This window comes from Sinohyriopsis cumingii, chromosome 6, assembly GCF_028554795.1.
Source record: "Sinohyriopsis cumingii isolate HCF-2022 chromosome 6, ASM2855479v2, whole genome shotgun sequence".
Taxonomy (NCBI): Eukaryota; Metazoa; Mollusca; class Bivalvia; order Unionida; family Unionidae; genus Sinohyriopsis; species Sinohyriopsis cumingii.
Window position 1 is genome coordinate 152974060 of NC_142966.1, and position 26948 is coordinate 153001007.

The window sequence follows — 26948 nt, forward strand, 5'->3', positions numbered from 1 at the left end:
TTGTTCTTTCAATTTGTGGGTTTTTGAGAGGTACTCCTGCTGTGAGCAACTTCCTGTCTTGCCATTGGAGAAGGAATTTTTTTAATGCTGGTTGAGATTGTAATGTTCTGATCTAGGCGGCCCACGAAAGACTGCCATTGAGCTAGAAAGGCCATTTGTAATGGGCTCATGTAAGGCAATCAAGGCATAGTTGTTGTTGTTGTTGGGTTTAACACCATTTTTCAGCACAAGACAGCCTATACATGGCAGCCAGTATTAACGGTGGAGGAAAAGCCAGGGAAAATCATGGAAAGAACCACCGACCCACAAGAAGCTGCTGGCAAATCTTTCTCACATAACCCACATTGGCCGAATCCAAGATGATCAAGGCGTAACAAATCTGCCACTGCACTGAATATGCTGAGGAGATGAAGAAACTCCTTTGCCAAAATAAATGTTTTATTTATTATGAAAATTAATTACCTTTTCGTATCTTCATCAGAGAAACCCATTTGCTCTAGCTTATGTTTCCTGTAAAGTTCATAGTGCTTGTTGTGAGTAGTCTCCCTTAGATCTTCCATGTTGGTTCTAATTAGCATCTCTCTCAGCTTTACAAAGTCACAATGGTTTTCATTCTCCACTGTAAAAAAGAAAGAAAGGTATTCAGAAGATATGCCATACCTCCCTTGTTGTAGTGCTTCTTGGACTTTTAGTACAAAGTGCCTCTGTAAAACAATGCCCTTGACTTAAAATGGCTAATGTCATAAATCACATTGTATTGAATCAATTGTACTTTTGAATGTTCTGTTTGGTTTCTGTTAACTGTAGGTCTTAGTTAATTAAAAACTATTGTAATCTAATGAATACAACAAATCTTGATGCAACCTGCATACGGAAACCTCATCAATAAGCCAGTAAAACTTGGGACAATGCAGAGGTATAAATTTATATATTTTCCTTTGCCCCTTTAAAATGTGCTCCCCAGAATTGGAGGATGGTGGATAGTGTACCCTACACTTAGGATCCTTGGTACAACAATGCTTAATATAATGAATGATTTAGGTTCATTATAAGTCAGTTATAATGATGAAGTATTTGTAATAATCAATTACTCTACAGTAACATGTATCTTCCAGGGTCTAAAAGGGGATTTTGTTATAGTGGAAAATTCACTATGGCAAAAATAAAAATTTGTGAGCAACTGCCTCACATGTGACTTACCTTGAACTGTGCCCCAAGGATACTGTCTGGCTTTAACCATCTTGTTTCCAATTTTGACTTCGTCACTGCTCCCAACCACAGCAAATGGAAGATGAGACTGTTGAAATAAACCAATATACTATTGAACAATTTTTCATAATGACAATAATGCTTGTTTTCTTAAAGTACTACATCCACAAACCAATTTTTGGAGTAAAATATTTTTAATGATAATACTTACATGATCATGCCACATTAGCCATCCTTATCATTCCTTACACTACTTTAAAAATCCAGCCGTACCAAAAAATAAAAATGTTAAAAATGTCTTTTGGCTTGTTTAGCTTTAATGACTGACCTCAACGGTGTAAATTTGACTCAAGACCAAGGAGAAAATGAACCATTTGGTATTGACTGGCTGATTCCATTGGGATAGTTGAGTTTACTAAACAAAAAGCAGGTATGGGATGTGGCAGACTTTGATGTGAATTAGTTATTTATGACACTACATTAGAAAATTCCCAAACCAGAAGACAGAAGTCTGGGGTCTCTCCTTGCCTTCAAATGTAATTGATGACAATCAAGTTGTAAAACAGAATGAGAATACTCTTTCCAGATGTCTCCTGCTGAAATTGAAGGTTTACTGAGGCTTTCTTCTCCATATAACTGATATGTAGGGAGGTGTCCAAGAGGGGATACAATTCACTCGCTTCTTACAAGGACAGGAGGTTGGCACCATCGTCTTTTGTGTTGGTGTTTGTACCAGATGTGAATTCCAGTAGTTGACACTACAGCAGGATAACCATTGTAAGCTAAGTGAGGTCCTTCCATTCACTGAGATGAGACATCATGTAATTTGAAACTTTGATCATTTGGTTCAGTGGTCAAAGTTCAGCCAAAACATGTATCAAAGGATCATCTGCTGGGTCTCTCATACATGTGGCCTAAAACAAGAAGATCCATGGCCAGAAGAAGACCCAAGAAATTCCTGGTCTAAAATTTTGCTTCTATGATAATGGTAGACACTAACGATCAACTTCCTGTGTAGGAGTCTCTTCTTACATCTGAAGTGGATAGGACTCGACAGTGGGGGAGTAAACTGAGTAAATTGTAAGACACATGGGTTATTTGGGGCAAAAGTCTCTCCTATTTTGTGGCAATGTTTACAAATCCTGTCCCCACCATAAAGTTGACTGGCACAGCATCATTTTCTACAGAAAGGCTTATCGGGAGAGAAGCCGAGTTGAAACCAGCCCTAATTTCTCTATAATTTGTCATTGGTGTCTCTCAGAAACCGGGCCCTTAATGAAGAAATGGGTCGTATGGAGGTCCTCCTTATTATTCTGGTTTCTCTTAAGGAACAAGGGCTGGACTTTGGATCACTTGGCCTGTGAAAGGTTTGAATCTTTGGCAGCATGTTTGCTGACCTTCTCTATGTGGCCATAGAATAGGAAGGTAAAAAACTGCAATTGCAATCTGAGGCTGGCCTTGTGATGGACTTTTACCAGTGTAGATATGGATAGGAATACATTTCTTTCCATGAGTCAGGGTTCATTGGTGTAGCTGTGCTGTTGAAGAGTGAGTGTTACACTGCTTTGTCAATCCTGTTTTGTCTCTGTGGTCAGCAGCGACATCAATGTAGAAGACGCGCATATGTGTGTGTCTGTGTGTGTGTGTGTGTGTGTGTGTGTGTGTGTGTTGTGTGTGTGTGTGTGTGTGTGTGTGTGTGTGTGTGTGTGTGTGTGTGTGTGTGTGTGTGTGTGTGTGTATTGAATTCCATCAATGCTAGGACATCTCCAGACATTCACGATGAGTGTTGTCAAAGGACTTCAACCTTATCGAGTTCCAGGAATGGAGAGTCACTACAGACAATACTGGATGGTGACAGCTAGGACTGGTAATGGATCTGTCTGGTACCAGTAAGCGATACTTCCTAGAGTCAAGTACTGGAATGTGTGGGGTACTGGACAGTGTGTTTACCAGATCTGGTATCTGTTATGCTGGACATCTGTCACAGAATAAGAATTGGAGCAGGCATAACTGACATATAATTACATACCCACAAGAAAATCCTTGAATTGTGAGCCTGGTGACTGAATTTGAGGACTGACAACCAACAAATAGAGCAGAAGGAGGAATGGTTATGTGGACAGACTAACCAGAGGGGTCCCCATGACAGACCATGGAATATGAAATGGCTTGTTGTGTCAATCAGCCTCTGATCATACACAGTAATGAATGGCTGTTCACACAGCTGGATAGGTTGGTCAGAAACTGGAATGGTGGAAGAAGTCAGAGTCAGTGGATGTGGCTTTCTGGAAAGCTCAAATGAAGTTGGTTGGAAACAAAATACATAAAATCTGATAGGCACACTGGCCATGCTGGAGGACATGCAAGCACTTGTCTGCCAGATAAAAGGCAGAGAGGCAATATAATAAATCCCCTAAAAGAAAATATCTGTGATGTGGTTTCTTAAATAATTCTTCTCATCTGAAATTCTGACAAGGAATGAGAAGGTGGAAAAATGTTAACATCTCTGGCTCCTTAGTCTTCCTACTGTTGACCAATGGTAACTGTTGACCAATGGTAACTGTTGACCAATCGTAACTGTTGCACATTTGTTTGCTAAAACAAACTGAACAAAATAGCTAAGAACTTTTTTTTTTACTTGGGAAAACTCAATTCCTACCATACTGTGATTGGGATGACTAGATGCCTACCATATTTATGATTGGGAAGACTGGATTCCTATCCTATTATGAGCTGGTAATACAGGAGGAGGAGAAATAACCAAGTTGTCAATAATCAATTCATTGTTTTTTAAGAAACATTAATAAGTTTGATGAACATATTGTCAATAATGACACATGTGTATTTTATTTTGCATGACTGTGTACTAAACACATATGAAAACTAGCTACTGCAAACAAAAAAAATGAGCTCAAGGCATGCTTTGTATTTCTGTACACAAGGTCAGTGGAAATGGCATTAGGCTGAGTTGTGAACAATAATCGAAATCTGAACTACTTTTCCCATGGTAAGGTTATCACCTAGAGCTGGACATAAAGCCACAAATAAATCATCAAAAAGGTTAATTATACACAGTTCTATAATTCAGCTGGTCAATGGCTGAAATCTAAACATGACATTTAATATATATTTCATGAAAGAGCTCCATCGCTGAAAGAGCTCCATCGCTTTAGATGTCCTGATATAAACCTCAAGGTCTTTTCATATTTCCCTCACATGATTGTAACTTCATAACAAAATTCCTCACATCATCATCAAATTAACATTTTCCTAAGTTTTTGTGCTTCATGTAGTATTGGTTTAATCTGTAAAACATGACAGTGTTTCTGTCAATAATTTTTTACATGGGTAATTTAATTTTCTCCAGGATAGCAGAATATTATTTGTCCTTGTTTTGAGGTGAAATGATGAATTTCTATCTGTTTATAGTTGAAATGGGCTGAAGCAAAATATTTCAGACTCACATTCATACTGGTGTTGGTTTCAGCCACCGTCTCATCATCTGTGGGAAACTGGTAAATCTGAACACCATTGGATTTCAGCTCATTCATTATCTGCAATTCAAAAGGTCAAATGAGACTGCTTTACAAATAATTTGTTTTCAAACACAGGACCTGGGCAAATGACTTTTAAAAAATCACCTGTACTGACTAAAAAAGATTACTTGCCCATGAAGGTCTTATTCTGTTACTATTATTTTAATATTATGTCAAAAATTAAATTAAAAATAATAAAAAGTAATTTGTTTAAAAACAGACAAATTTTCTGTGTATTTGCCTCTAAAATCAGTGTGCTTAAGAAAAAAACTGTGACATTGTCTACTAAACTTCTGATTTGATTTCATCAAACAAAAATGCTTTATCCAGGTCCTGATGTAAAACAGTTTCTCTTTAGTTGCTGACCATTTAATTTTCAGGATGGGGAGGACCTGGGATCCTTTTGAAGAAATAATTCTGGTTGGCAAAAGCTTAACAATAATACTGATCTTTAGGACAACCCCTGCCCCCAACTAATTCAACCAATCATATTGTGATAAAAGAAAAATATAACCTGATTGGAAGTAAAATCCCAGCCCCTTACCCCTCCTCAATAAAATGGTTGGTCCCTATACTTTTGGCATTATTCTTGAGACTGGTCCCTTTTTCACATTCTACTTAAGAGGGGCCCACAACTAACAAGATTTCCAATAATTTGGCAATTTCTGCATGTTCAAGTGTGGAATTCTTAAAAGCAGTGTCATAAACCTCTAAACAGTGATTTCTGACATTTAATATGTCTTTGGCTTTTGTCTTCAGGTCAATGTATTTCATCATCATCATCTGTGATCCTTAGGGAAAGAAGAGTAGTCTGGGACCTTGGAATTGGAATTGTTTAGTTTTCAGAATGCTGAATAAATCCCGACATGATGCTTGATCAATGTTGAAAACAAAAATGAAACCAGAGATACATTGGTTTTCTTCTATTATATCAAACAATAACAGCAATAGCTTCAAGTTTGGTAACTAGTTTAAATCATAGTACAGTGGATGTGTTAAAATTAGAGAAAACACTTCATGTATCAATAGTATCCTTGCCTACCAAGCCCTTGAAATAAAAGGATTATCTCTTTTCTGTTAGGGTGAAAAATAATAGTATGGGATGCCTTTATCAATCACTAATCCTCTAGATGAGCTTAACAGTCAAAAACAACTGCATAGGTACTGCTATAAATACTTAACCTGTGATGCATTATACTCTAAGTGTCAGCAAGTGACAACTCATTATTCATGAAGGACATGTGAGTGCAAATTAGAGGTAACCAATAAAATATGGACTAATGTTCACAGGTAACACACTGCTTTCTTGTCAAAGTTTACCGCTTTTGATCAAATTAAGTTCATACTTGATCCAATTAGGCTCATACATGCCAACCCCTGGCGAGGAAAAAGTGTAATCCAAGTGGACAAAAAGAGTAATCTGAGCAGAAAAAGAGTAATCCAAATATAACATGATAAACATACAGTGAGCATACATACAAAATGATTTATTTATTCCTCTTGACGTTTAACATCAATTACTGCTTCAAGTTTTTGTATATAACACTTTGAGCTTTAAAAAGCAACAGACTCTCATACTGCATTTCAAAACACTTTGTACCAGCTGAGACTATAATGTTTTGCACACCAGTAGAGCACTAAGTACTGGGTTATTACAGAGGCTGAATCTGAATTCAGTTTTATTTTTGTTAACAATACTGAACAATCTCTCACAGTCAGCATTAGAATGGTAAAGAACCAATATTCCTTTCAAAACCTGACAAAGAAGAGGAAATTTATAGCTCACAGTTATTGGGTCTTTTAGGTGGGAAATAAGATGAAAAAAATCAACTCTGTCCGCATGAAGCACATTGTCAGGTAGAGTGCCAACTTGATACTTCAGGAGTTCTCCTTCTAATTTATCAGCAGCCTTTCCTGCAGAGTGGTGCATCATATGACAGAGACAACCTAATATGTACAATGATGGAGACATTTTTCAAAATATAGAATGCAACTCCTTTATGAATTCCAGTCATCACTGATGCAGTATCAGCTGAAAACCCCATACAATTCTGCCAACTTATGTTTAATCGAAGCAATATCAAGCAAATAAAAAAAAAAGTTTTTTACAGTGGAATCTACTGTTAATTCTGGTAATGAAATGAGAGCACTCTGACTTTGCCTGTATCACTGTCAAAGTCTCTTACACAGACTGGGTACAACTTTTTGTCATAATCACTACTCCTGTCTGTTGCAATACTTTATGGCCCAATTTTCATAGCTTCTGCAATTTTAAGTTAAGGATCTTCTGCTAAACACCTAACAATATTAGATGACTTTGTTCTTGCACATGCATATTTTCTGCAATTTTGGAATCAGGAAACTCCCGTCTGAACAAATGACCAATGTAGTCTTCTACCGCTAGGGGTAGTCCTTGTCCTATTAAGAACTTGGTAGATAACACCTCTGCATTTATACAATTTGTGTCTGCAATTAAGATCTGCTGTAAAAAAAAAGTTACCTTAGTACTGGAGTTAGTAAAATGAGCTAATTCAAGGTTTCTTTGTTTTACCTCTATGACCAATATTTAAATCCTATCCACGCAGCCTGCAAGGGGTGTGAAGCAGCCCTAGAATGGAACGCTGTATTGTGTAATTCATTTATTCATCTCTGAATTGGTTTTTCGTCTTTTAATAAGCCATCTGTGAAATTATTTTTCTAACATATGCATCGACAAGAAAAAATCTAATTTGACTTTTAGCACCAAATACCTACAGACTGGTTCTGTAACAGACATGAATTAGAACAAAGAATCTGCGAGAAAAGATTAAAAGTTAGAAAACCCGTCTGTTCTCTCCTAAGCCATACACCTGCTATAAATAGAAACCGATGTAAAAAATAGAAACCAGCATGTTTCTTGGAAATAGGGCAACTGCTACAAATAGAACATAATACTGTTAAGAAAGTGCATGCAAGTCTTTGGACAAGCATACTCTTTATGTCGTAATTACTATGAAGCCATCTTTTGTAGAATACGGTCTGTGGGATTAATGGAATGTTAATAAAAACGAGAAAAAAAATTATTAATTTTTTGTGGCGAGGGATATGCCGAAAACATGTAATCTGAATACAGTTATGTGTAAGGCATAATTTAGTGAAAAAAAGCATAATGATTATGTCAAAAGCATAATGGTTGGCATGTATGTAAGCTGATGATCTTCATATGATCAAGGGACATACACTTGGACCACAGTAATGGGACTATTTAATTATCATTTAACAAGGTCTTTCAATCAACAAATGAAGTCCCATATTGGGACTGACTATTAGCAGTCTCTATTAAAAACTTCATAATAGACATGTTGCATTTTGTCAGTGTATTCATAATTTCTTCAGGCAAATCAGGTAACACTTTGTTTTCATATTAATGGGCAACTCACTTAAAATATGGGAGGAGCCTAAGTTAGATTACAAGTCGCCCGGGGCATCAGGTTATGAAGTTTTTACGGCTCTACTAGAAATAAATAAAACTGATAATTCCGAGTCAATGCCATTCATGACCTCTAACTTCAAGTGAAGAGCCTCTCTTTAGATATTTAGTCTACTAAGTGGTGTGTGTGTGTGTGCATGTGTGTGTTTGTGATTTGGATTTTTAACATAGCCATAACAATTTTCAGTCATATCACTATGATGTCTGCAGTGTGGCAGTTTATAGTGATGTCTAGCACTGGGGCATCATGCCACAGACATGTGGCATGACATCCCATCCAGTCACATTATCCTGAAACCAGGCCAACTAGTCCTAACAATAACCTCTTAATGCTGAGTGCCTAGTGAGGCTGCTGTTAGTACCATTTTAATAAGTCTTTGGTATGACTTGACCGGGGTTTGAACCTGCAACCTCTTGCATCTGAGGTGGACGCTCTAACCACTAGGCTATTGAAGCAGTCTACTAAATGTTAGGTGAAGGACTACATTAAATTTGGGCCAATCTGTTAGTATTAAAGTGTCATTATGTATACAAATCAAACTGTATAAGAGTTGTTTCTTGAGAACTTTTCATAGAGTATTTTTTGTTAAAGAAAACGAACTTTCTCCACACATTACTTTATCATGGCATAAATAAGCACAAAAGTTGAAGAAAAAAACCCATAGCTAATGAATGCACCAGATGGATGTCACTCCAATACCCACTTGTTATTTGAGCCATCCACATTTTATCATTTTGCATGTGATTATTCTGTTATATTCAGAAAAGTGTAAATAAAAACAAAATGTAATTCAGAAGGTCATACATTTTATTGTTTTAATGTTTTATATTCCCTAAGATAAATTTCAGGAGTTTTGGGAAGCAATCAAGGAAACTGTCAAGAAATTCAAGGGCAATTCAAGGATGAAATGAATTTTATGAAAATTCAAGGAGTTTTTCGATCAACCCCTCTAATTCAGGGCTTTTTCACTGTTATATTAATCATATTATAACTTTAGTCTGATTTATCCAAACATCCAAGTTTGTATTTTTGAGCAATGAAAGGTTAATGGAAATAAAAGCCTTACCAGGAATGAACAATAATGTATTAGGAACAACTACTTCATTTTTAGGGGACAATCAGGATACTACGTGACACAAATATCTGTGATTGAAAGTCCTACAGATAATACAAGCAGTGCCAGTCATGTGAGAAGAAACGGTAACAGACTGAGTTTAAATGAAGATAAATTCTGCGAAAAACTTGATCATGAATAAAATAGCAAGTTTTGAAACAGACATCCTGCTTCCTCTTGAAAATAAAATGGTTGTGCCTAGTGCACTGTGTATTATCAGTAGGTACATGTACAGCCACTTTATTGAGCTACATGCTAAACAGCATAACTCATAGCAAAGAAATCCTAAGAACGCAAATCAAACCATAAAATGTAACATCAATATTGATAAGAGGTTGAAAATTAAAACTGGTGCCATGAAATATGTGTACCAAACTTATTAACAGAGAGACAGACAGTGGCCCCTGTATCAAATATCTTACCTTGCCTTTAAACTTTTGAAGCTCTGTCTTGGTAATAATATCAGCTTTGGCGATGATGGGGATGATATTAACTTTACTGTCAAGTTTCTTCATTGTTACAAGATCAAGAGCTTTTAATCTGGAAGTAGAACAAAAATATTATTTTCTTTAAGGATGGCTAAGAAAACCATGTACCCCCCAAAAATTCTGCATTAAATACCATATTTACTCTTTTACAAGTGGAGTAAAACTGCAAACAACATAGATCTTGATCTGCTGTAGCATAAGGTACATGCATATCAGGGTCTATGTTGTTTAATCTACTGATTACTCTAAAAACAACTCCACAGACCCAGATCTGCTGGTGTATTATTCTTACTTCTTCGGGTATATAATTACAATAATCAGGAATAATATTCACTCATTTAGCAATTATCATTTTTATCTCCCTTGGTCCAATTGCTGGTGCATGACCTTTAATGCTGGTTATGCCAATGCACTGACAGTCACATGATCAGCCAACAATGATGAAATTCACTCATGTCTGCTACAGACTTTTTCGGCCATTTCCACTACCAGCTCCAAAGCCGTATCACATTACATTTTAAGTTGAGCAGATTCTTAATGTTCATGCCAAGGTAAAATTACTAAGTGGCATGCCAGCCTTCATGCTGGCCTGAAAAGAAAGATCAGAGAAAGGTTATTTAAATTCAAAAAATGGGTCTTTTGAAAGAAAGATCATAAGAAACGAAAAACAGGTTTTAACACCAGAGGAAGATTTCATATCACTGGGTGTAAATCACTGGAAAATAGATAGTAAGTTTGCCATACTGCTAAATTTTGGTTTTCGTCTACTTAGTTTCCAATGGGCGGGGGAGGGGGGAAGATGGCAAACAATTCTGAAGGCACTAGTAGTGGCAGTTGTAGAAGTTTAAGTTGTTGCTGTTGTTATTTTCTGAAGAAAAAGATAATTGCATCCCATGAAGATCTGTATCCACTATAGGTTGGTTTTAGGTTTCATGCTTTATTGCACAGCAACTCAAGCAGGTTATTTAATGCAAAGTACAGTTCATATCCCAAAGACACTATGGTAGCCAACCTGGACTGACCCAATGGTGGGATTCGAACCTGCACCTATTTGGTTGTGAGTCTGGCATGATAACCACTGAGCCTGCATGGCTAATGGTGACATTCTACAACAGGTAAATCAAATAATTTCACCTCAGTAATATTTTAGCTCTAGAACACAAGTCAAATGAAAGAATTAAACCATGATAAAGACATAGATATACTTCCCTTAATAGAAAGGAATATGTTATTATATTAGTCATACTGCCATATTTATTGAGAAAATTACCCATCATTGTTTGGGCTCTAATGGAATCTGTGCTTGGTAATTCACTTAATGAGGATTCAGGTACTTTTATATCTATTTGCATACCCATTAATGAATTTAATGTTCTGTCTTTTTAAAGATTGTGAAAGGTACCTTCTACACTAAACTGGATCTGGAGTTTGTTAAGGATCATGCTGACACAGATGGCTGGGCTTGATTTAGCTGCTGGCCCCTATGTTTTGAGGTGTGACAGTTGATATTGACAATCACAGGCCCTCACAGACAGTTACATTTTCTAGGTTATTTTTCAATTGGGAGGACCATTTGACTTTTTTGCAAGGAAAATCAATATCCATGTAAGCTAACCCTGATAGCCAATGGAAAATCTGTTAGGTTGACTTCTGGAGGGTGCTCAATTATCTGTGACAATTAGCACAGACAGATTTTGCCATCAAGACTTTAATTTTAATAAGGCATACAAATGATATGAGGAAGTGATGAAATTAAAGATATTGGTTATCTAAAATGAAAGACTTCAGTTTAGACTATAAATTATGGTATAACTTGAGGAAATAAAGAATACTATCTAAATACATGTACATATTTTATATTTAATATTAACTGATTTAATTTTATGATGATAAAGCACTTTTTGAAACAGTTTATGATACCTACAGGTGCTCTATCCACAACCTATCACAAATTTTTGGAGATCACGGTCTATATCTTAGGTAAAAGTAAGTTTCATATGGATAGTACATCTCAAGTTTGACAAAAATTGTTCCATTCAAAATTCAATACATAAGCCTTTAAACTATTGAATATTATATTTAATGCAATTTTTGAACAGCAATAACTATGACATTCATCCCCATTTTATGTGAAAAATAAGCTTTTATGGAAGCCAATACCCTTTATCAGGGAACCATGTCAGTTTTTGCAGTTTGTTTTGCTGCAAAGTTATCAAACAAAATATACAAAAACTGACACCAATAATCTTCCTCTACACAGAGGTACTTAAAAAAAAAAAAACAAATAGAAAAGTCTGTGCTCTTAAATCTGGAAATCCTGACATGAATCCTTTAATAATAGAATTCTCTATCAAATATAAATTGACCTCTTTCTGCGTGGGTTCGAGTCTTGGATTCGGCCAATGTGGGTATGTGAGAGAGCTTGCCAGTAGCTTCTCGTGGGTCGGTGGTTCTTTCCGGGGTTTTCCCAGGTTCCTCCTCCACCAATAATACTGGCCACCATGTATAACCTATCATGTGCTGAAAAATGGCATTAAACCCTACAGCAGCAACAACAAAAACAAATATAAATTGTTCTATCAAAATTCATTTTACAAAAACACATGTGTACAACATTTAGAAAACTCTGTCATCTTTGATTTAAGTATAAAGTTGAAGATCTCCCAGAAGTCAATTTGATTTAAGTATACAGTTGAAGATCTCCTAGAAGTCAATCAATCTGGATTACTGCAAATATATGCCATTTAATTTATAAAATTATAATAAACGGATATGTTGAAATACCAACAGGGATCAAGCTAGACAAGAATTTTAAGGAGAAGTGACTTCATTGTCCGTGAACGAAACACAAGGTTGTGTTGCTTTAAAAAAGCTGTCGCCCAGTATCTACTGGCTTGAAACTCAATTTCTGGATGTTCACTTGACACCAATTCCTTGGCATAAGCACATATAGTGTCCACACTAACAGGGATCTGCAGATAGTGCTGGATGAGAATCCACTTTGCAATTTTCCCATCTAACTCATTGCTATATCATACTGATCTCCCACCCCCTGCTAAATGTCCCCATTCATTCAGCTGCTGAGACAAATCTAATTTTGACCAATTTGCAATGGCTGATTTGGGGTTTCTGAAATGTCTTGGTGTTACTCGAATTCCATTTTCATAGGCATCAGCTCTCTCCTGATCGGGGTCTCCAATTTCATGTATTTTTGCAGCTGGTTCATTTTCTTTTACATCACAATCCTCCTCTCTAGCACGCTTCTTTGGTCGATCTACGGGCTGCATAGGTGAAGCTATAGGCAATGCATTTTCTTTTCATGCACAAATCAAGACCTCATCACTACTTGAGTAACGCAAAACAAACTTATCCATAATAGCAGAGACCTATAATGTGGTTTATTTTGTGTGCTTTTTTATATTCCCCTTTATTTATGCTATGTATGTGATAACAATGACTGCAATGCATCACTTTTTGTGTAAATGTGTGAGAAGTTATCATTTCAAACTGTTCCATTGTTTTTATTTATTTTCAAAATCCCAGTGAAAACCATTAGAAAGAAATCAAAGATGGCTTCCCCACGTAGGCCCACTTTATATACATATGTATAGTTTTTAAAAAAAATCTCCAAGCTAAAAGGAATCCAAATTCTGCTTCTGGGGTCAGCTTGCTAGTAATAGATTAATCCTGGCATTTGATATCCTACCGGTAAGTTCAAACAATGAGTGTATGGCTGTTACAAGGTGAGTTTATTCAACACCTGGGCCTTCATATGTATGCCATCTGTAGTTCTTATTGTAAATAGTATACACAGCATTAACATGCTTTAATAATACTTTTTGTAACCCATGGAATCAAAAAGATTGTCATTTGTACTCACAGTGAATGTATTTCTAATAATGATTTTTGTTTGCAAGATACTGTCATATTGTTACCCTGGATATAATACACCCTTGGTTATTTTGTACCTTACACCACATCATGCATGAATGGCAGATGCTTTCGAGCAATGGGGTTGATAATTCTCACTTTCTCCTTCTCAATCGTTTGAGATTTTGCTGGATCCAATTTTCATTCTCATAACATTCAAACCTTTGAGGACAACCAAACATGATTTGTTTCACAATATTCACGTCAATGACCAATATGTTGTGTTGTCTGGCAAAAGCGGTACCACTATGGATGCATGCACTATTTATATGGAGTTTGTGGATATATTTTTCTTTTAACAAAATGTTAATGTCAATTATAAAAGTGAATAAATGATAACAGTACAAGGTTAGTTTCTTTCATTTTATTAATCTATTTAATTGTAATATGCGATATGGCTGGTTGTGGTGGTGGTGGTGGGCAAATTAAACACAATTTATTTCATTCCTATGTCTTGGGACACATGATGTAGGTTAAAAAATAATTCACCATAAGTTCTGGGACACAGAAAAAATAATTACACCAATATATGTGGTAAATACGACAACAGTGCACTCACGAAACTGCAATTTGTGGAATGACTCATGAATCTGGATATTCTCATAAGCTGTAAAACGAGAATGTGATGGGACAGCTATATGTGCATGGCATAGCAACTTTAATCTCTTCTTTGATTCATGTTATTATTTAATTCTGGATACTTCTATTCATATAGTGCATGACTTGTAAGTGGTAAAATAGCGAGGAACTTGTACATATAACTTTTTTCCCTATCTCACTGACCTTTTTAATCTAATTTACAATAATACCATGTTGTTGCTAGTTGTTGTTTGGAATTTAACACCATTTTTCAGTGCATTATAGGCTATACATGGTGGCCAGTATAATTGGTGAAGGAAGAAACCAGGAAAATCCCAGTAAGTCAGCAACCCATGCATAGCTGCCAACCTTCCAGGCTCACAATTAGTGAAAATAGGGATAAAAAGTTTTGGACAAGAATTCGTGAAAAATACCATGACAATAACTCCATCCACTCTGACCACTCCGACCGTCAATACTACAATATATCAAGTTCGCAATATAAAACTAAAACACTACATATATGCAGAAATATTTATTTATCAAGACATGATACTGTGGCAGACTTAAACTTCCTCAAATGTTTGATCGTAAATTTGTTTTCTAAACAGTTCAGATTTCTTGCCGGCTAAAGTCTTATTTTTCCTCACAAGAGAAAATACACTTCGCTTGCACTGTTGCTGTGAGGAATGCACAGGAGCTGCAGCACTTTTGGTCCTTCCACAGGAAAATTTGAAATCGATTTTCGAGTCTGGCAACATTTGTCAGAACAAATGTTTAGCATGGTCTCCAGCTGATAAAGGTAGATTGTGTTCAACAAGAAAACTCACAAATAATGCTTCAGTGTTGGTAGCCTGCATTTCCTCCGCCAATTGTTTAAAATATTCCGGAGCTGAAATCTGCGAATTCTTAATTTTCCCAACTTCTACGTGTTTTATGCAACCGACGTGCTTCCTCACATCGTCTTTGCGATGGCGCACTGAGTGCAAAAAGCATGATGAATATCAATGTTTAATGGCAGAATGCACTGCCAATTTTTGATTTATTCCAAATTAAACTTCACTTTTTGAGTAACAGAATTTTTTTTTTAGTGGTGAAGATTTTCAAAATCGTACATGCGATGCTGAACCGTAACTCAAATCAGTGTTGGTGACGCATGCGCGGAGCAAAATTCCGGTTAGGCCCTAGTTTCTCTCAAAAGCATTTGTAAAACTACTGTGCTGTTACCGTTGGAACAGCCACAGTAGTTCTTTAGATTTGTCTCCCTTTTTTAACTCTTCATAAATATCAGTTTCCTATTTTTCGTTTGTAATACGTCCAGGCAGGAATGTGAACGTGCCTTCACAGCTCTTTTCGTTGAATCTGAAGCCCACCACAGTGTGAGTAAATTTATGAATTATTGTTAATGCCTCGTATATTTAATTTCGGATATGGATGTTAATTGAAAATGACAATAAGTTACGACATAGGGATAGTTAACTATACGCAATGCCACGTGGTTTGCGAGTGCATACGATACTCTTTATTTGTGTGAGATTCATCTCATAAACATTCCTTTTGTGTCATCATTTAAACCCTCTTTGTAACAATCTTTGTTAAGCTACGGTAGAAATATTAACGGAAATGTACCTTATTGAATTTCAAAGTATGGAAGCACATACTGGACATTATTTCGATTAGTAAATTTAAAAGGATGGAAAGACATAAGAAAGCTTTTACTTTCAATATATGTTGATGTAGTAATTTCATGTTTTGTAATGGTTGTGTTTCCATTTATTACAGCTTTTTACCTCACCTAATTTCAAGAGAGTTCTCGCCTACGAATAAAAACAGTATTTAAACACATTGTGTTGTCTTGTGTCTTGGATGCTGGAGAACTCGGGGTTATGCTAACTGTAATTCCTCCAGGGGAAAGGCAGTATAACTACTCTTATACATACAGATTAAAATAGGCTAAAATGCTTGCTACCGGGCCAACTGTACTAATCGGCTGTAGATCTACTAATATCGCGTCCAGCAGTACCAGACCGTTTCGGCAACTGTGAATATCACGACTAGCGCTTAACGGGAAATCGGTTATTTTATTAAAGATTTAAAATAATTGAGGACTGAAGAATTCGTGAATTTTTGGCTTGCGGCGTGAATCCGTGAATCGCTGAAAAAGTTGTGAAATTCACACCAAATTCGCGAGGGTTGGCAGCTATGCCCATGGGATGTCAATGATATGCTTTTGTCACATACCCACACAATGACTTGAACCCAAATGGACTGGGTGAGATGGCAGTGATCAGTAATGGCAAGTGCTTCTGACCACTTGACCATGCAATAAGAAAATGTTACAACAAAACTAAACAATAACTTAGGAAAGCAGGGACTACTTACGAATGCCCAGTTGGTGCTATGAAGTACAGGCAAGCATGGATCCTCCCATCGTGGTAGTTGAATAAAGATCTTTTTATTTTTAATTCTTCGGCCAGAAATGCTTCAAACTGGGAGTCAATGTAATCCACTAAAGGCTTCCAGCTGAAACAAGAGAGATTACTCTACATCAATGGAAATTTCACACAATCAGATTTCCCTCCCCTGAAGACATACTCTAAAAGTATCAACACTCAAGGAAGTGAGTATGAACTTATATTAAACTTCTGAAATGGAAAAGAGAATATGAAGTACAGAAAACTATTAGAACTGGCTAACCAAAGCAAATCTCTAACTACTTTCTGCCACATTTGAAAAAGTATCATTTAAGAGGAAGATTGTCTTTTCTACCCCAAACTAATATGGAAAGTGACTTAGTGCCATAACAACCAATTCATTACACATCTTAGTTTTGGCTAATTACACTTATAAGGCTTTGTATATATTAGTTCCTCAATATGACATTCTGCACATAATTAAAAGATAATGAACCAAGTTTGGTGAATTTCCACTGAGAGATTATGGAGACGACAGACTATGGACAGACATATATGAAATGTGAGTTGAAAGTTATCAGAATATCCCAAACACTGACATTGGGAATAAACATTATATGCTCTCAGAGTTCTCCTGGATGCAGAAATCTCTGTACAAATAAGTGTATTTTCAATTATTGATGCATGAAAATTCCAACAGCCGAGTCCTTGATATGCAATATTTGCATGAGTGCAAGTCTTTTTTGTTGGATCTGCTTTTTGAATCAAATTTGCAGTGTCCAGATAATTATAAAATAATCAATTTTCAGTGTCACATGCAGATGTGTTCATAACCGAATGATTATCAATGTGAACTTTTCCGATGGAAACCTTATAGACTTTCTTTGTCATCAAGCACAAAGTTACAGGTGAGATTCTCAAGCAACTAGATCAAGATGCTGGATCTAATTCTGATAAAGAAAACAAGGCACCAAATAAACTAAGATTTGTGGAATGAATCATGGAATCAGACATTCATTTGTGTTGGTTGTGGATTAAACAAAAAATTGAATATACCGGTAGTATGTGAATTTGTTTCTGCTTTAAGTGTATATAAATTAATGCAGAGATGAAACTTTAATCTCTTGCAGCACACAAAATAAAAATTAAATTTAAACAAATGGCATTGTAAAGTCACTGAGCACTGAGAATTGTTACTTCTAATGTCATAATCACAACTATCAGAGTTTTCAACTGCCGTGGATTTTCATTCTTGTATCATAATACTAAACATTTCACAATGAATATGGTTCTAAGGTATAAAATAAAGATAAAAAGAAAACACCCAAATGAATTTTTGTAGCAAATAAATACATGATTTCTAGAAAATATCATATTTATTTTACAGTGATATTTAATTTTTGTTGTGATACTATATTGTTATATTCTGGGACAAACACTAACTGCCCAAGGGCAAGTCCAATTTTCCAGTCTGTCTGACTTTAACAAACGTTTAAAAGCCCTGGCCATACTGAATTTACTGTGATGACAGATTACAAGTCAACAACACTGCATTATGATCTCACAACCATCTTCATATCTAAATCGTAAAACAATCTTTCTAATACAAGCATTCACCTGAAGGGTGACAAGGGCAAGCAAACAATTTCTGGGTATAAAACATTACTCTAAGCTAGCAGGAAAGCAAAATCCATGTCACCCTGTATTTCTAGTCATCAGGTCAGACTGTTCAAGCATGCATATGTTTATCATTGAGCTTAGGAAGCCACAACCTTGTTTGCAGTTCGAATGTTAGTGCATAATTGGAACAAACGTCCATTCAGACAGTCTTAGGGCCTTAAACTCACACAAAGAGTATCCTGCTCCATGTAAGTCCTAGTCTAAAGGGCCTAAGTTAAACAAGAATTAAGTCCTCGCTTGATTAGACAAATCCATCTTTTAAATGACAAAACACAAAATGGATGATTTCAGCATTAAAATGAAGAATAAATTCAGAAATATAACCATCCATACCTACAGTTTATTTCCTCTACAGTATATACTTGCTTATGTCTGAAAACTCAATGCAAATTTCAGACCCAGATATTCCATCACACATTGCTGCCAAAGTCTGTGTCTATGTAATTTGTAAGGTAATCAGTACAAGATGCAACATGATCCTGATCTGGTGGCACATTAGGTCAGGTCATATACTCAACCTGTAAGTAAGTATATATGGTAAATCAACATCAGCTGTTTCTTCTATGAGGCCAGACTGCTTGCACTGCACAAGGTTAAAATCTGAGGTTCAACCAAATGCCACGTCTTGCTATATTACAGCTGATTGAAGATTATGTATCAAACTGTCAATGCGGAGGAAGAAATAAAACTGAATAGCATTTTCCATTTTGTCATAAACTTTACAAGAACAAAAAGGAAACTCTTCTCCAACTTGTTTAACTTGATATGAATAAAAGAGAAACCTAGTGTAGTAAACAAACATACAAAGTAACTTCACACCATGATTTGTCTCAATACCTACAAAAGTTCAAAATACAACTTCTCAGATCATCTTTAGAATATCAAGAAATGAGTACTCATCTCCCTCCTTGGAATTCAAATGACATCCACAAACCATGGTATTTACAAATGACGCATTTGTCTCAGAACCATGCCATTCACCTATTTTCCAGGACAAGTATTAGTACACATTTCTTTGTGATGGCTTCATCCAAGGTGCTGAAATATATCTGGTTACTTACTGCTTACAGAATGTAGTTTCCTACAGTTATTCTTTCCTCCAGCCTCAAAAGACCATATCAAGTCTACACCTGAAAGTCTAAGAATGTATTATACAAGTTACTTCATCAACATAAAATGCCTGTTACTTCATCAACATAAAATGAACAAGAGCCCCTTGAAGAAATTAATGCTCTTCTGGCTGAAAAAAATGAGAAGGCATTATTCAAGTAATTAAAATGATTAACTATTACAAAATCAAAACACCCACCTGTCTTCCTTGTTAATTTGGTCACCAAAGCCAACACTATCCACAATTCTGAGCTTCAGCCTAACATTGCTTTCCTTTAGTTCTACAAAATACAATATAAAGAGAACATCACTTCAAATGGAAAAACACTTCATTTCATTAACATGAGACCAAAGTGTGCATGAAACTGCTCAACTAGCTGACTGCCAAACAGACAAATGCAAGAACAGCTGGGTCAGGAGGATTCTTTATGTTCCAATGTTGTGGACAGTGCATATTATGAACACAACTGTTTCAAGGTTTCTTTAGATTTCTAATTTTTTATTTATTTATCCATATCTGATGACATCATTACTTACTGAAAGGCCCTCATGCAGGAATGATTTCTCTCAAAGTCACTCTAATTCTATTCAGCAGTTTTGTTTGGTTAATTTGTGAAATGTTTTTCTAACTTTAGTGGTGGAAAGATATCTGTACAAATTTAAGCCAATTAGGCCAGTAAGCCTTCTGTCAAATTATGAACCCAATTACCCTTTTAAAGATGATGACATGAAAACAAATAAAACATTTGGTCACCAAGGAAATATGGATTCAAATGTACATTGATAGAGGATTTAGCAATAGGTATAACAATGTGAAATTGCTGAAATGATGCCATTATTGCCCAAATGGTAGAGAATCTCTGGGAACCAAAAACAAAGCTTCAAGTCACGTGAACAAGAGCACTCTAATAGCAGGTTAACAACCCAATTATTTATAAAAATTCTTGCAAAATTCAAAAATGAACTGGTAAGCAGCAATTTATCTAATAAATATTTCTAAACTTTGTCAGAAGAATTCCAGAAGGAAGATAAATTAATCACATTTCAAAACTGCACACTCTTTAATTATCAGTCTTTTTCCATGTTGACAATAAAAAGGTGAGTAACATCTCTGTCGTGTACATGTAATAAAGACATTTAATTTCAAAGAAAGATACATTTAAAAAAAAGCCTGTAGTGTAACACAGCTTTCATAAACATGTTATAGATTTTGTGCTGCTGGGATACATGTATTTATATGTGCTGCATTGAGTGCTTAATGGTGATATTAAACACTGAATACAATTTGTTTTATATACTGCTGGAAAACTAATTTTATGTGAAAATAATGCAACATAACCATATTACGTTTCTCAGTCCATATTATAAATTTTAAATTCTTTTTTCCACAAGCAACAAAAAAACAACATCATTCAAAAGACAATTTTTCTTTTGAAATATCAGTACTAAAACAATACTGAAGCTCAAAACCATACTGATTGTTAACGATCATCTTGGCAGACTTCAAAATAAAAATCACTCCTTGATTGGTCCTTCTAGATAGATTCATGAAAAGAGTGATGAAGAAAATAACATTTTTCATACAAATGACTTGCTTTATGGCATGAACAGCCACTGATAAAGAGCAGACTTGAATACTGTGTAGATTAATTCAGTGACTTTTAAATATATAACTAATATCTTAGTTCTGTGTTTCATTTTGCAATGGAAGCACAATATTTACCATCATGAACTGCCACAATTTAAGTCATTTAAGATTCTACTCTATTTGCTTATTACATTAAGGATTGGGTGTTGGTTGTAGGCTGGGAGACACATAGAGATGGAGTGGATTGGATACAGCCTGAAACAAATATATCTATTCCAATTTTTAAAAAGAAAGAACAAAGTTTTGATGTGCATCAAGACCATTACACTTTTTTCTAAATTAAAGTGAAACGCTAGAGACCAGCTGAACACAATACTATGAGAACTTGACATAAATGCATTTCTCTGTCTGAATTTATTTGAACACCTCTAGTTCTAAAGCATGTGGTGTTGTGATATTTTCATTCAACAGTTCACATACATCTGAAACACTGAAGCATGACACTGAACAGTAGCTGGCTCATGTTGGAAGAGTACAAAATGAAATCAATTTCTTCATGACATGAATGGATTCTGATAAAGCACAACAGTCAAGACAGTGTATACAATTCTGTGCATTAAAAAAAAGTGTGTACTCTCTCCTAAATGATGTTATTTTCAAAGTTTAATGGTAAAAGAAAGAAAAAACCCAACCTTTTTGCAGCAAAGCTCATATTTCTGTTTTATTTTAATATATAATGCCATGTTGTTCTTGCAGAATAAACTTGAGAAGGAATTATGACATGTATCTTATATTGTTCCAGTGTCTGTTATAAATAGTACAGCATTCGTTTGTAATCTCTTTTTGAGTTTTATATGTATTATATGTGTTTCTGCTTTCAATAATTTCTTTAAAGTGGATCATGGAAACAGCATGGGAACAAAAGATAAACTAAGACAAATTAATTGATAAATATCACAACAAATGTTACCACTGTATAGTTTGTACATATAAAGATATTAAATTGATCCCTGGCAGGGTTGGTGCACGGTTTCTCCCATCCATTTGTTTCGCATGCTGAATACAACAGAATTGGTGAGGGAAGCCATAAGACCCACTATGGCTTCAATAAAATCATTGATGGACTTCAACTAGACTGAGTGGACTTCAACTAGATAGGGGTGGGTGGAAATCTACCAGGCTGAGTGGACTTCCACTACTCATGGCTTGCATTTAATCCCCTCCCTCCCTGTCCAAGTCCACTGGACTGAGTTGGTAATCTGTAAAACACGATGTGTGTACTGTATGTGTTGCAGTATGTTCACAAATACCACAGCACAACATTTTTCATCGCATACACAACTCCAATAAAATGCATAAATCTTTCTCTAACACAACTTTTTCCCAGCTACTGATGAGATAAACCTCCATGTTTGATCAATATCAGCTCAGAGACAAGGTCTCCAGAGTTGTCACAAGAATATATCGATGGATGAATGGACAAAATATAAGCTCACTTGACCATAAGGCCAGGTGGAGGATTGTTTTGCTGGGCAAATTGATTTTCTGGTTGTTCAAGCAAAATTTATATTTACTTGTCCAATGGAGAGGTAGGAAAATGAGTTTTCTTTTGCTATGTCAGATCTGTGTATTGATGTCACATGAACTAGTGTATTAGCCTTACTTAGAAATGAACAGATGATGTCTTCCTGAATAACATAAAGAAGTAGACAACTTGCATATAAATAACTGAAACTTTACTATATACACAGAAATAACTTGCCATATCACCTACCATAGGTATTGGCCTTCAATTTGACTCCTGGGAGATCATGTGAACTTGCATATAAATAACTGAAACTTTACTATATGCACAGAAATAACTTGCCATATCACCTACCATAGGTATTGGCCTTCAATTTGACTCCTGGGAGATCATGTGAACTTGGTGTGGAATCAAAGTGGGTGTTGAAGAGAGTGTCCATCAGTGTAGACTTGCCGACACCAGTCTCACCTGAAAAGCAAAGAATTTTTATTTTCCATATGCAGTATGCAAAGTAATTGATTCAGGTGAAATATCAAGCTGGTCATTTCAGAGAAACAAACTAAAAGAACTAAGTTGATTTCACCCGATTCCCCTCAACCCCATTTGTTTTAATACAATGCATTAAAGTCAAAATAAAACCTCAAATCGTATGCCAATTTTCTCTTCAAAAATGGAAGATGGAAACTTAGGAAAATATTTTACTCTCTGTTGCAAGTTTTATTGCTAATTTGAGGACCATAAATCAGGGATCATCCTGGGCTCCACCAATGTTGCAAATTGCAATTGTTTTTCCTTACTGGTGACAAAAATATCCCATCTGGCGATTTTTTTGGCGACAGACTTTTTGGTTATTTAATTTGTACATACAATCATGGATTTGGACTGGATAAATTAAAAGGGAGAATGAAAGGAAGCCACAAACTTGACTAAGCAATCCATTGGAATCAATCTGTTACACAAATGATCCTTTGTTTGTATCGACAACCCCATCTTTACAGTACATTGTTCCATCATAATCTGCTTATGCTGATATCTGGTTTGAGTACTGTATGCTGTGTTACAGTCAATCATGCTACCGAACTATACCTACAAGTGACCGACTTCTGAAGACGCGAATAGAACAGATACAATTAATTGAATGGCTAATCCTTCTGTTGTTTTTTTTTTTTTTTTACATATACCAATACAATAGTTTTGTTGAACCTTCATAGAAAACTGATAACCTTTGAAGTACTGACTACTGCGTATAAATACAAAGCAAATGGAAAAAATCTCAATCACAATTATATCTGTCGCCAGTGCAGCATTTTACTCATTGATCTTTTCCTTTTGCCATCAATCCGTGTTACGGCTGCAGAGACTTAAACTCCGCAACAAGAAATAGCAAAAAAACCAGTTTTGCATAATTAATAGTAATTATTTATTTCTTAAAATACAGGAGTGAAAGAATCCCTAAATTGGGTGTGAATTTATGCTTATATACACGGTCCAATATTGCCAGGTGTTGACTCATGTAAGTTTCATTCGTGGGAATGGAGATCCTATTTTGCTTGTCGAGAAAATTTATACAGCATTCAGTGATCATTCTTGGGATTTAGGAAGCAATTCACTACAAGCTTTGTGAAGCTAGCCATAAGTGGGGTGGGGGGGCTGCTGAGAGACTACTGGTGTCACCTGTCAGCACTGTAGACTGTGAACGTGGATTCAGTAAGATGAACCTCATAAAAAACTGACATCAGAAATAAACTCTGCATCTCATCTCTCGAGAATTTAATGAGAATCAGCATGTACAGATGTGAAAAATTAGACTTTGAAACTGCATTCAACAAGTGGGCAGCCCTAAAATCGCGACGGATCTTCATGTAACACTTTGTAACATTTTGTTAATGCTTGTTGTAATTAGAGTATTAACTAACCCATCTTTTGTAATTTTCATTGCCTGTTACATTAATAGACTAAATTAACACTTGAAAAAATGTACACTACTTGTTCTGGCGCCACTTTTTGAAAATTGGCGACAAAATATTGAGGTTGGCGATTTTTTTGGCGACAGCTTTTTAAAAGCCAGGACCATCCCTGATAAATGCCAGAAATTATAATGCTATCTAGAAATATTTATCCTGAAAATTCCTATATGATATTTAAAGAAACAAATTTTAACTTCTGAAGTTCAACCAAAAGTGAATTATAACTTAGTAAAAATATTCAGGTCCATTACAAAATTTAATCAATTTATCCAATACATATATGAAAATATGACTTCTATAGCATACTCCATTATAATACAAATTCAGATATAACATGGTCATGGCAGATGCATGTATTTTTCTTGTATGCAGAAATTTTGTATTTTTTTAAAGTATGAAAAATAATGTGTAAGAAGTTTACTATAATTTTGGGGAAGAGATCGTATATGAATTCTAGTACAAGATGATCATGTAATTTTTTCTGGACATGAAAAAATGTTTCTTTCTTCTTACAAGTATGAAAAACAATGTGTAAAACGTTTATTCAGGGATCACAATGGGTTTCACTGATGTTGTAGATTGTCTTTTCTTTCCTTATTGGTAACTAAATATACAATCTGGTGATTTGTTATTAGAACAACATTGTTGGCTGTTTAAACCTGTATATACAATCTTGGAAAAATTCAAATGCACCATGAAAGAAATCAGCTAACTCGATGAGTTAACAAATAAGAAAACTTCCACATTCATTGCAACATTTTTTTTCATGAAGCATCTGGCAAATAACTAAAACAATAAAACTTAGTCAGGAAAAACTGTACTATAATAGAATCAATGGAACCTTCATGGAAAAGGAAACATCGATCCAAATGTCTACAGTTTGTGTCCTTATTTGCCAAGTTGGCATATATTTTATTTAATAGGACCTGCAGTGAGCTTCAATACAGTAAGAAATCAGTGACTCCTACCAAGACAAAGAATGTTGAAACAGAAACCCTGGGCTACTGATTTGTTGACCAGCTGATCTGGAAGACTGTCAAATCCTACATGGCCAGTCAGGTTCATGGTCCGAGGATTGTCTGTGGCAGGCATCTATAAAAGATAGAGCATAAATAAATACATTTCTATGATTCATAAATTAAAACTAGATCTATTTTACCTTGATTCTACAAAATCTAAATACTGTATCATTAAACAAGAGGTTCAAGTGGGCCTGAGATCACTCACATTTCTGACATCTATCTTACAGCTAAATGCAAGACCAGATAGCCAAGAAATCAGGATCAGTAGGATGTCTTCCATTTACATTTTTTCCAATGCTATTGACTACATATATTTTTTTAAAAATTGTTAAGGTTTCTCTAGTTTTTGTATTGTCATCCATATTGCTGGAACATCAGCATCCTTTGTCCAATATTATGTCAATATTGGATTAATAATGTACAAAAAAAGTCATACCAAAGTTTTTCTATGTTCAGAAATAGCAGCCTTATTTGATGGTAGAATGTCATAATTTGAATAAATTCCAATGGCTTTAAATCCAGGAAACTTTCAGTCAAATATGTCAAGTATTTATCTATAAACTATTTAAGCTTTCTATTTTTAGCAACAATAGCCATACCTGATAGTAGATTGGCATCATACGTACAAATTAAAGCCCTTTAAATCAGAAAAGAATAAACAGTGGCAGAAAACAATTTTTCATCTAATACTGTTATATCTTTCTCCACAATTTTGTAGAATTGCTAAACATTACATTGTGGATAAGAACTGATGAGACAAATTCAATTGTCATAGCTGACAACCTTCCAGGCTCACAATTAGTGAAAATAGGGATAAAAAGTTGTGAATTTGGACATGAATTAGTGAAAAATACCATGAAAATAACTCCATCCACTCTGACCGTCAATACTACATACACTATATCAAGATCGCAATATAAAACTAAAACACTACATATATGCAGAAATATTTATTTATCAAGACATGATACTGTGGCACACTTGAACTTCCTCAACTGATTGATCGTAAATTTGTTTTCTAAACAGTTCAGACTTCTTGCCTGCTGGTTGATCATGGAGACTAAAATTGCTGCAACTTTTCAGCAGCTAAGGAGGCCCTAAAGTCGGTCTTATTTATCCTCACTAGAGAAAATATTCTTTCGCTGTCACTGCTGCTGTGAGGAATGCACAGGAGCTGCAGCACTTTTGGTTCTTCGACAGGAAAATTTGGAAGCTATTTTCTAGTTCGGGAACAAATGTTTAGCATGGTTACCAGCTGATAAAGGTAGATTGTGTTTGACAAGAAAACTCATAAATAATGCTTCAGCATTGGTAGC

At 35.4% G+C, this 26948-nt stretch overlaps 1 protein-coding gene and 1 long non-coding RNA gene across 2 annotated transcripts in view; one reads left to right on the forward strand and one right to left on the reverse strand.

Moving 5' to 3' along the window:
- The window catches only part of LOC149798286 (septin-2-like), a 48108-nt gene that overhangs the window by 19140 nt on the left and 2020 nt on the right, over positions 1–26948 (reverse strand). Inside the window, exons 2-9 of the mRNA XM_089963433.1 lie at positions 25579–25702; positions 22998–23111; positions 19730–19811; positions 16709–16849; positions 9752–9869; positions 4674–4763; positions 1201–1297; positions 463–619 (exon numbers count right to left, since the gene is read on the reverse strand). Of these exons, the coding sequence (XP_089819559.1) occupies positions 463–619; positions 1201–1297; positions 4674–4763; positions 9752–9869; positions 16709–16849; positions 19730–19811; positions 22998–23111; positions 25579–25702 (923 nt within the window). The remainder of the gene's footprint in view (positions 1–462; positions 620–1200; positions 1298–4673; positions 4764–9751; positions 9870–16708; positions 16850–19729; positions 19812–22997; positions 23112–25578; positions 25703–26948) is intronic.
- Positions 15552–16169, forward strand: LOC149798287 (uncharacterized). Its single transcript, XR_016421614.1, has 2 exons — positions 15552–15705; positions 16109–16169. It is a non-coding gene; the product is annotated as an uncharacterized LOC149798287 (long non-coding RNA).